This window comes from Zootoca vivipara, chromosome 2, assembly GCF_965207765.1.
Source record: "Zootoca vivipara chromosome 2, rZooViv2.hap1.1, whole genome shotgun sequence".
NCBI lineage: Eukaryota > Metazoa > Chordata > Lepidosauria > Squamata > Lacertidae > Zootoca > Zootoca vivipara.
In genome coordinates this window covers 118947192-118959314 of record NC_142584.1, presented here as the reverse complement: position 1 = coordinate 118959314, position 12123 = coordinate 118947192, and the positions used below count along the sequence as shown (strand labels likewise).

Sequence of the window (12123 nt, the reverse complement as noted above, 5' to 3'; positions counted from 1 at the left end):
GTGGGCGATAGGATTGAAAAGTGTTGCTTCCTGCTCTCTCATCCCCTTCCTTATGTTTTCCTACTGCTTACTGTATATATTTTGAATTTCCCCCTGCATATTTCAAATTTGTTCCCCCCCCCCCCCGGTTGCTTGTGGAAGGTAGCGATCGTACAAGTAAACGTGAGCATAAATTGTGGGTTTGCTGTATTTTTTTAAGGACCCTCCTTTTTCTGCGATTGTGAGTTGTTTTAAACTTTCAAATGCTTTAGTTTCCTACCCTGGTACCTTTGGGTGAAGGGCAGGGTAATAGTTATAATAATAGAAGCTTGTGACATACGTGGAAGGTGACCAATGAAGGTGCTTTTCTGCATCTTTTAGGTCATAGAACTGTTCTAAAGGAAGGTGTGAAAAAATCAGGGCTGAGGGACAATTGTGAAAGGGGTTGAGGAATGTGAAAGGGAGGGGGAGAGGGAGAGAAGTCTCTGAGTCATTCGGTGAGGGATGTGGATGAAGGCCTTGATTTCTCCCCCACCAAATGTAACTGCTCTGTAGAAAAGACTCTACAACCTGAAAATGGACACAATGCACGTATTTTTGTAACCCAAGAATATATATATATATATATATATATATATATATATATATATATATATATGAATGAAATAAAGGCTTTGGTTTCCTTCCATCAGACGTTCCTTTAAGCAAAGCAGCCCCTGTATCGCAGCTGTTCCTCCGCTTGCGCTGGGCACCGCGCCCCACAGGTGGCATGCCATGCCCCCAAGACGCACACCAGCCCCACCCAACCCCAGAGCATGAAGCTCCGTCACTGGGTGTGTGTGCAAGACAGCTGCCCAAGCAGCTTTGTCCCCACTGACCCTCGCCATGGGGTCCATAACTGCATCTTCCATACCACTGGGAAACTGACCATTCCCTGTGCTGCTCATTAATGTGCTTGAAATACTATATTGTTAGTGGATAGGCTAGGATTAGTCCATCTTATGACCTACAGTGTTTTGCTTTTGTAATCTGTTTTACCTCTTTTCTTTCCCACTTCCCCACCTTTTATTCTATCCACCATTCCATGACCTCATGGGGATGTTGTGTTTGATTTCAGGCAAGAAATGAGGGTTTTCATCTCATTACAGGAGACTGGTTGCCATTCAGGCTTCCTCTTATGATCTGTCTTAAATTTAACTCTGGGCCGCCAGCTCCCAGCATTTGTCTTCCCTCTGTTCCATTAGCTAGTCCCAAGGGTTTCATATTTTCAACTTTCTTGTTGTGGAGCACTCTTGTATTCCAACCTACGTTTGATCAAATATTCCATGGGTTCCTCTGATGGATTCTTATGTCTTGTCTTAGCTAGAGCTTTCTTAGCTGCTTTGAATCAACCGTCAAACCAGCCAAGGTTTGTTGATTGTGTGTAATTAGTAATTGTAGACGTTATCTGTGATGGGCACCTGAGCTGGAGTCAGGGGGTGCAGTGCCTTCAGAATTCCATGAGAGGGCTGGAGCCTCTCTCTGATCGGCTACCAAGACAGGGGGTGGAGCCAGCACTTTTGGAGGGAAAATAAAATGAGCAGTTTCTGAGAGAGCGGAGGGAAAGTTTTGTGGGAGAGGAAGGAGGGTTGGTTCTGGTCTGTGTATGAAATCCACTCTGAGGAAATTATCCAAAGCTAGAGAAAAGGGTCTCTGAGCTTAGAATGACTAGTGTCTTGTGAGAGTATTCTGACAAGAGTGAACTGGAAGGCTGGAAGCAAGGAGAAGGAGAAGCTGTGAGGATACTGTCTACTTGGGTTTCATTTCAGTCAGGAAGGGAAAGATCTTCTGGAAAGAGAAAAAACCCAAACCACTTATGAAGGGTGTGGTGACCCCTGGTCTGCTATACTGCCAGAACAGCAGGAGTGTGGAAACTGACAGAAAGTACCACCTTGTTTAAGAATCAAAATATTAAGCTGCAACAGCTAAGTTAAGGAGCTGAAGTGAAATAACTGGAAATAAGCTCAGCATTGGCCATCCTCTCTACACACTTGTAACATCGAAGAGAAATAACTTAAAAGAAGCAACAGAAGTTTAAAAGAAGCTGTGCGTTTACTACCTTGTTTAGAAGCCTGTAACATACACTAAATTTAGTAGAATTTATTATTAAGGTAACTGTTTCCTGAAAGAACATATCCCCTGACACATCCTTTGCTTTTTTCAACTTTGTTTTGTAAAAAAATCTTGTTTGTTCAACTTCTGCCTGAGTCTCCAAGGATCTTTGTTTACGTTCACACAAAAACTGAAAGGTAACCCATTGTGGGTATATAGTCAGTGAGGACTGACTGAAGAAACTGACTACAGTGGTACCTTGGTTCTCAAATTTAATCAGTTCTGGAAGTTTGTTCAAAAACCAAAGTGTTCCAAAACCAAGGCGTGCTTTCCCACAGAAAGTAATGCAAAACAGATTAATCCGTTCCAGACTTTTAAAAACAACTCCTAAAACAGCAATTTAACATGAATTTTACTATCTAAAAAGACCATTTATTCATAAAATGAAAGCAATTATAAATGCACTGTACTATAAAATAAATAAGACAGTACAGTCATACCTTGGGCTAAGTACGCTTCAGGTTGAGTAGTTTCAAGTTAAGTACTCTGTAGACCCAGAAATGTTTACTTTCCATTACTTTCAATGGGAAAGTTTGCTTCAGGTTAAGTACGCTTCAGGTCAAGTACGGACTTCCGGAACCAATTAAGTACTTAACATGAGGTAGCACTGTACATCGGTTATTGCCTTCATTTTATGGATCAATGGTCTCGTTAGACAGTAAAATTTGTGTTAAATTGCTGTTTTAGGGGGTGTTTTTCTTTGTCTGGAACGGATTAATCCACTTTCCATTACTTTCATTTTTTAAAAATATAAAAAACAATCTTTATTTCCATTTCTTAAAATGATACATAAAAACAAAATAATCGTAACAACAAACAAAAAATGAGTTAAATGAACCAAACTAATTGTATCAAACTAATCACACACACACACACACACAAAAACATAAACCATACAAATCATAATATAATACAAATACTCCTCTTCAAGTACCAAAAAAGGAGAAAAGGAGGGAAGGAAAAGAGAGCAAAAGAAAGGGTGGGGGGGGAAAGAAAGAAAGAAGAAAGAAGAAAAGAAAAAAAAAGTGAAAAAGGCAAACAAACATGGTGATACTACTAGTAGTTGCTTCCTAATGCTTGCGCACCGCTTTCCTTTATTAAATTTCTTTCTCTTGGCTTACCTAATATCCTATCTACATTTCCTATATTCCCCTTCATATCTTTCAATCTAAGCAGATCACCAAATCAATATTCATTCCTTCTTTTTTTAAATAATCCTCAACATATTTCCATTCTTTTTTAAACTCTGTTTGGGTTTATTTCTGATTGCTGATGTCATTTTGGAGAGATTCATGAATTCTACTAATTTCTCCTGCCATTCCAATACTGTCGGGACTTTTCCCCCCTTCCAGTTCTGAGCTATCAGGAGTCTGGCTGCCGCACCCGCATAGAGGAGGATATTTTCTCTATCTTTAGGGAAATTTTCAGGTGTCATACTTAATAAAAATATCTCTGGTTTTTTTTCAAATGTTGTTTTTAACATTTTCTTTAACTTTTCATATATCAGATTCCAAAATTCTTTAAATTTTACTGCACTGCCACCAACAATGATAATAATTTCCAATCTCTTCTTGACATTTCCAACATTTGTTTGAATTTCTCTTATAAATTTTTTCAATTTTTTCTGGGGTGATATGCCACCTATACATTAATTTTAGCATATTTTCTTTTATTCCCGTACATGCCGTGAAATTCATCCCTTCTTTCCACAATCTTTCCCACTGGTTAATATAGATGGGTCTCCCAATGTCTTGTGCCCACTTTATCATAGTTGCTTTAACCAACCATTCCAAGAGATAATTATATATTTTAGCTAATGATTTTTCTTTGTTTACTATCAAATACTCCTCCAATTTCGAATTCCCTTCTTGAAACCCAATCTCTTTATGTTTCTGGAATAGACTCTGCACCTGACAATATTGTAACCAGGTTGTGCAATGTTTTTTTATTTGTTGGTATGGTTTTAATTTTAATTGTTCATTCTCCTTTATTAGGAGCTCCTGATACGTCATCCATTTCCCTTCTTTGTTTTTACTAAATAAAGATGTCATCTCAAGTGGGGGGAGGCCCACTTAGGTGTTTTTGGTTCTAAAATTTCTTTATATTCCTTCCAGATCTTTAATAAGGTTTTTTTAATGACGTGGTCCGTAAACTCCTTGTATCCCCCCTTTTTCTCCTCCAGCAAATAAGCGTGCCATCCCTGATTGTTCCTGAAGCCTTCCACATTTAACAATTCTTTATTATCCAATTTAATCCATTCGCTAATCCAACAAATCCCCGCTGCCGCATGATATAATTTAAGATCCGGCATTCCCCAGCCTCCTCTCTCTTTTGTGTCAGTTAGTAATCTAAATTGTATCCTTGCCTTCTTTCCTGCCCATATAAATTTGCTCAGATCTTTCTTCCACATTTCAAATGTCTCTCTCTTCCCTATAATTTGGATCATTTGGAATAGGAATAGCATTTTAGGCAGCACCGACATTTTAACTGCTGCTATTCTTGCCGAGAAGGATAATTTTAGGTTATTCCATCTTTCTAAATCTTGTTTGATTTCTCTCCATTTTTTCCATAATTATTTTCAAATAAATTTACATTATTGGCCGTGACCTCTATTCCTAAGTATTTTGTCTTCTTAACAATCTCCCAATTTATCTTCTTGCTTAGTTCTTCCTCGTCTTTCTTCCTCATATTTTTAACAATTATTTTCGTTTTCTTTGCATTTATCCTAAAGCCCGATATTTCTCCATACCTATCCAAATTCTTTTCTAGATTCCGAATGTTATCTATGGGATCTTCTAACGTAATAATTACGTCATCAGCAAATGCCATAACTTTATGAACATTTCCCCTCACTTTTATGCCTCCTATTCCTTCATCGTCTTTGATTTCTTTTAACAAATACTCAATCGATAATACAAATAAGAGGGGTGAAAGCGGGCATCCTTGTCGTGTGCCCCTTGTTATTTCAATCTCTTCTATTACTTCCCCATTTATTATTAATTTGCCCTTTTGTTTATTGTAAATTGCCTGTATACCTTTTAAAAAATTACCTTCTATTCCAATATGTTCTAACGCTCCAATCATGTATTTCCAATTCACGTGGTCAAATGCTTTTTCCGCGTCTAAAAAAATAAAGGCCGCTTTTTGTCCCGGGTTCCAATCTAAATATTCTGTTAAATCCAATAATATCCGAATATTCTTATTCATTTTTCTATTTGGTAAAAATCCCTGTTGATTCATTCCAATTATTCTATTTAGTACCCCTTTAATCCTGTTTGCTAAAACCCCTGCAAAATTTTTGTAATCTGTATTCAATAAGGATATTGGTCTGAAATTTTCCACCTGATCATTTGTTTTATCTCCTTTAGGGATCAAAGTTATGTAAGCTTCTTGCCAGCTTTGGGGGAGGGTTCCTTTTTCTACTATTTCATTTATCAATTTCACATAAATTCCTCCAATTTCTTCTTTAAATATCTTGTAATGTTGATTTGTGAGACCGTCTGTTCCCGGAGATTTCCCAGTTTGTAATTTCCCTATTATTTCATATATTTCTTGCAGCGTTATTGGTTGGTTTAGACTCTCCCTCTCCTCATCTGTTAATTGATTTAATTTACATTTTTTGAAATGGTTTTCTAATTCTTCTTCATTTATCTCCTCTCCTTTATATAATTTTCTATAATATTTGACAAAACATTTATGAATATCCTCTCTCTTCATCCAATATTTCCCGTCCATCTTGATATTTGTGATTATCCTTTCATTTTTCCTTTTCTTTAACTGCCAAGCTAATAACTTCCCAATTTTCCCTCCCATTTCAAAGGTTCTTTGTTTCGCCCATTTGATTGTTTTCCCTATTTCTTCCCCCATCAATATTGATAACTCATTTTGCAGGATTTTAATTTCTGACGCTATTTTCTGACTTTGTGGGTTCTTCACCAATTCTTTCTCTTTATCCTCCATTTTTTTCTTTATTATATTCACATTGGCTTCCCTTTCTTTCCTATTTTTACATTTCTGTTGTATATATATACCTCGTATGTAAGCTTTGCTAGCTTCCCATACTGTAGTTAATTCAATATTCCCTACCTGATTTATTTGGAAAAATTCTTTTATCAATTTTTTAACTTTAATAACAAATTTTTCATCATTTAAAATGCTCTCATCTAATCTCCATTGATCATTCCTTTTACCTTTATCCCTCAGTTTCAGTATGATTGGATTGTGATCCGTCAATGATTTTTCCATTATCTCACATTTATGTAACCTAGTCATTATTTTATTAGTAATCCACATTATGTCTATTCTTGTTGCCGATCTCTGGGCTCCAGAATAGAATGTATATTTTCTTTCATTTGGGTTTTTTAGTCTCCAACAATCTTGTAGGTCTAACTCTTCTATTATTTCAAAAAGTTTTTTTTGGCAATTTCCCTTTGTATTGTTTCCCCTTATTAGATTTGTCCAATTCAGGTCTTACCACTCCATTGAAGTCCCCGGTCAATATTATTTCCTCCTCATTTATATATTCTTCTATTTGGGCTTTTAATCTTCTAAAAAAATTGTTTTTCCTCCATTTGGCGCATAGACATTTATCACAACAATATTACCATCTGGTAAATACAACCGTGTTGCCACCACCCTTCCTTCTTTATCCTGGAACAATTTTTCCGATTTAATTTTTTTGTTGACATATATCACAACTCCCTTTTTCTTTTTCTGGTTGGAGGAAATAAATTCGTTACCCAATTTATTATTTATCAGAACTCTTTCATGTTTTTTAGGAACGTGGGTTTCTTGTAAGCACACCACGTCCCATGCCCCTTTTTTAAATATATGTTCAATTTTATTTCTTTTGATTTTATTATTTAAACCATTAATGTTCCAGGAGACCACGCTAAGATTCATTGCTTTATTGTAAGAAAACCAGGCTTAAATCTTTAATTAAGTTATAACTTCAAATTTCTGAAAAAAAGAATTTGGGTAGATTGTATAGCTTTAGGTAAATTGGGTAAGGTAAGAAATAATGGGAAAGTTCGCTTCAGGTTAAGTATGCTTCAGGTTAAGTATGGACTTCTGGAACCAATTAAATACTTAACCTGAGCTACAACTGTACTGTAGATTAAAATTATAATTAATTTTTTTTCTTACCTGCACTGATAGACATTGTTTGGATGGGTTTTTTTTATACATTGCCACAGTCACACAATCAATCAAAAACCAAGAACAAGCCACAGTCACAAAAACGAAAAAGCCAAATAAAAACGCATATTTTTAAAGCAAAAACAAAAGCACCAAATATAAACTCCAAATATCACCTCAGAACACTGCAATCTGAAATGGAAGGCTTTGATTATAATGGGGGGAGGCAAAAATTCGCAGCGCAACAGTGAAAACGGAAGGAATAAGGCATTGATTACAATGGGGGGACAAAAATTAGCAGCACAACAATGAAAATGGGAGGAAAAAGGCATTGATTACAATGGGGGGACGAAAATTAGCAGCACAACAATGAAAACGGGAGGAAGAAGGCTTTGATTACAATGGGGGGAGAGAAATTAGTGTTGGGATATTTGTTCGCTGGCGAGCTAAGCGTGTTATCTCTTTCTTGTACCATGTGATGTTTTCCACCTATTCCTCTTCCGGCTTCTTCAATGTTGGACGCTTTCTTTACAGCTCTGAATGTCTGAGCTGGGCAAACAGAGAAACACTGTGCATTTTGCCACAATAAATAGTTAAGCCTTATTAATGGCTTGAGTGTGTTGTTCTTCAAGCTGAGAGCAATCACATATTTGCTTGCACCACTGGACTCAGCAGTAGCCGGGAATGTGTGCACCGGCTTTCTTAGCTCTGGGGGCAGTCTAAGAATTGGCCCCCGGGTGACAAATGCTAACAATTAGCTGCGCAACAGTGAAAACGGAAGGAAGAAGGCATTGATTACAATGCAGGGGGGCACAAATTAGCAGCGCAACAGTAAAAGCAAAAGCTCATGAGCACGTTCGGCTTCTGAAGCAGAGTTTGCAAACTGGAACACTGAAGCTCTTCCCCTGTTTCAAACACTAAGTAGTTTTCTCTCTTGTATGAATTCCTTGATGGTAAGCGAGAGAGGTGCTTTGCCTGAAGCTCTTCCCACATTCAAAGCACTGATATGGTTTCTCCCCTGTATGAATTCTTTTATGGGAAGTGAGAATCTGCCTGTGACTGAAGCTCTTCCCACATTCAAAGCACAGATATGGTTTATCCCCTGTATGAATTCTTTGATGCAAACTGAGACTGTCCTTTCGACTGAAGCTCTTTCCACATTCCAAGCACTGATAGGGTTTCTCTCCTGTATGAATTCTTTGATGGGAAGTGAGATACTGCCTCTGACGGAAGCTCTTACCACATTCAAAACACTGATATGGTTTCTCCCCTGTATGAACTTTTTGATGGGAAGTGAGATACTGCCTGTGACTGAAGCTCTTTCCACATTCCAAGCACTGATAGGGTTTCTCCCCTGTATGAATTCTTTGATGGGAAGTGAGATTTTCTCTGTGAAGGAAGCTTTTTCCACAATCCAAGCACTGATAGGGTTTCTCCCCTGTATGAATTCTTTGATGGGAAGTGAGACTGTCCTTTCTACTGAAGCCCTTCCCACATTCCAAGCACTGATAGGGTTTCTCCCCTGTATGAATTCTTCGATGAGAAGTGAGACGATGGCTCTGGCTGAAGCTCTTTCCACATTCCAAGCACTGATAGGGTTTCTCCCCTGTATGAATTCTTTGATGGGAAGTGAGATTTTCCTTCCGACTGAAGTTCTTTCCACATTCAAAGCACTGATAGGGTTTCTCCCCGGTATGAATTCTTTGATGGGAAGTGAGGCTATTCCCTCGAATTAAGCTCTTTGTTTGATGGGAGGTGGACTGGGAGCTCTGACGGATGTTCTCTCCACACTTTGAATATTTATCTGACTTCTCCGCTATGTGGATTCTGTTGTGGTCCCCCTTGTTCTTCCCTTCCAATTCATCACCATCTGCAATGAAGAGAGAAGCTAATTAGAGCCTCAGGAAGAAATGATGCGCCAGATTATTGAACAATGTTAATGAATGCTCTTGATAGAGGAAGAAGTGAAAAGGGTTACATGTGAGGCCTTACTATAGTTTTCACTATAGTTGCCTTTGTTCGCTGGAATTGCTTGGCTTTTATCCGGGGCATAGCTGCCAAGTTATCCCTTTTTTAAAGGGATTTTCCATTATGCTGAATAGGCTTCCTCGCGAGAAAAGGGAAAACTTGGCAGCTATGATCCGGGGTAGATTTGGTTTGACTCAATCATGGAATCCACTCCATCTCAAATGTCAGTCATCTCTTTGGTCAACAAAATGCAGACAGAAGCAAAAGAAAAACAACAAACCTGACAGAAGTTACTCCAACTTCCCTAAAAACTCTCAAGCTGACACTTAAGAAGGCCTGGGCAGTTCTGGCAAACCTGGTCATTGTTTAAAAAGGCATGCCTAGACAAAGAATATTCACAGAGAAAACAGTTGATATCCCTCCATTCAGGGCTCACAGTGGGGATGTAAGAATCCCATATGCTGTTGGTCTCCATCCACGTAGTGGAGGTTCATCAAATAGAGGTACGTATGGAATTTTACCGAGAGGGTCCATGATTCCACAATTCCCCTCCTTGACTTCTTTATGTACAGTTCTTTGGTCAGGATCCAGCAACGTCCATGCCTCATCTGTGAAACAAACAGAAACGTCTTCATTTGCACACACCCCATCAGCATTTACCTCAATCTGGTTGGTCTCAATTTAAATTTATAAATCACTTTCTTCACTTTGAACCACCCTCCCATGCTCATAAGGAGACCAACTCTGTATTGTTTCATAGGTAACAGTAGAGGAAAAATGACTGTGACTCACACTTAATATAAGCACAACAGCCGCAAGAGCTCCTGATGGCATTCGGCTAGGAGATGTTGAATGTACCCTGGTCCCTCCTATCCCCACCCCCAATTTAAACCAATTCATGAACTCAGAACTCATACACTGACCACTAATGGTGAACCATATGTTATAGATATTACTGCAAATTTATTCTGCTATTTTTGAGAATCATATGAGACGACTGAGAAGATTCAATCTACATATTTGTATCATTTATTAGTCCTATATGATCCTTGTTTTTAAAAGAAAATAAGAAGTTATTCCAAAAAGAAAAGCAAAAGGCAAAACACAGTGGCCCCATCTGCATTCAATCTGCAAAGTAGGATCAGGTTACTTTCAAGTCTGACATTGGTAGAGCATTCAATCACCGTACTGTTTTAGACATTTTGAGCTGCCAATACATTGTGGTGGCTGGGGAGATGTAATGTATTCCTAGCTCAAATTGCCTGCAGATGACAAAGGCAAAGGTATGCGGGTGGAGGAGCCCAAAAAGGTGCTCACCTTTTTCATTACCATCCGCCTGCCTTTCTTCCCCCACCCCCAAACTGAGCAAGCCCCGATATCTCTCCAGCTCCATCCATCCATGTCTCCCCAAAAAGGAAGGCAGTATCTTGATCCAACGAAGAACAGAGTTGCAGACCTGCTGGACACTCAGCCCCTCCCTGGCTTGGCAGAGAGGAATTGGGGGCAGGACCCTCTGCTCCCTCACTTGGGGGTCTTCCCCTCCCCATGCATGAGCTGAATGGGGGGGACTTGCCTCCTCCATTGCAGCCCTGGGACCCCTTTATTCCAGTTGCACCCTAAGGGCGAAGATAGAAGAGACTCACCAGATTCCACGAGGGGCACCGAGGAAGTTTTTTTGTAAAGCAGAGAGAAGAAAGCAGCCTCCTCTTTATTTGTAGGAAGGGGTTGGGCAGGGGAGGGCTTCTGCTCTGGAGGACCTTGCCCTCCCCCGTCCGCCACTTCCTGTCCTCTCTAGGAATCCAACCCTGCTCCTTTTAACCCTTGGCAAGCCGAGGGTACCGTTACTCTCCCTGCCTGCCGGTTTCCTGCTTCTGCGCCTGCGCTTTAGGGGCTGCCCTCCCTTCTCCATCTGTGCCAAGGACTCTGCATCAAGGGCCCCCCAATCTTATGCAGATTAACTACAAGGGAGATGGGTGTTCCCCGTTACTATTCTGCAGTGTACATCTGGATCCCTACTTTGAAATGACTAAATAATTGATTGTTAAAGCAGCCATCTCAAGTGCACACGGGGGGGGGGTTAACACGGAGGGGCAGCTGTCCCCAATCAATAAAAATCTAGAAAAATACATACCGTAGGAATCTGAGGTTCTGCACCACCCACCCCAAAAAAATCCTGGCTACGCCAGAAGAGAATGCGCCAGGGATGAAAAGCAAAAGGTTTCCCACAGAGGCAATTCAGTTTGGAATCCTAGAATGGCGAGGGATGGAAGTGTTGCCGGAAAATTGGAGGGGGGTGGGGTGGGGTGAGAGACACACACCCCCAGCCTTGCTTCTCCACACTAGGAGGCAAAGAACAAAGGGCCTCCGCTGCACATTCCCAAATGTCGCAATTCACTGATAAATGTATCTTATGTACTGGCTCAATGGGAAAACTTTAGAAATCCATAAGAAATCACGTCGTTGTATCAATCTTCTCCTTTCCAATGGCATGTAGGACCCAGGGAGTGAGGTGTAATAGGAATTTATACTCCCAAAAGAGGGGTCTCCCCAGCCTCTTAAGGAGGCGTGCACCCCGTGCAAAGACCACACCAGGATTGGGAAAAGCAAAGGTCTCATCGTTTATTTAAAATAAATGACAGCGGGCTGCTGCAGCAGGGTCCCCCTCGCGTTACAAAGGAACGGAGAGAGGCCACGAACAATAGAAATCCCTTCCTTTTATACACTTCATTTCAATGGTACAGAAGAGGCGCGAAGGGAGGATTTACATAAGGAGATGGGTAGCACAGAGTTGATGTCTCTTTTGATGGAAGGTTGTAACAGAAGTATGCTTTGAAGTGACCTTGCGTCAAAGTTCCTGGCTTATCAGTATGCAGATGGTGTACAATTAAA

The 12123-nt window shown here is 39.8% G+C and overlaps 1 protein-coding gene across 1 annotated transcript; it reads right to left on the bottom strand.

Moving 5' to 3' along the window:
* Positions 1–6237: 6237 nt before the first annotated feature.
* Positions 6238–11235, bottom strand: LOC148687197 (uncharacterized). Its single transcript, XM_088664208.1, has 3 exons — positions 10878–11235; positions 9756–9842; positions 6238–9136 (listed from the first exon to the last, which is right to left on the bottom strand). The coding sequence occupies exons 2-3, from the start codon at positions 9766–9768 to the stop codon at positions 8184–8186; spliced, it is 966 nt and encodes a 321-aa protein (XP_088520334.1). The 5' UTR covers positions 9769–9842; positions 10878–11235; the 3' UTR covers positions 6238–8183.
* Between the last annotated feature and the right edge of the window lie 888 nt (positions 11236–12123).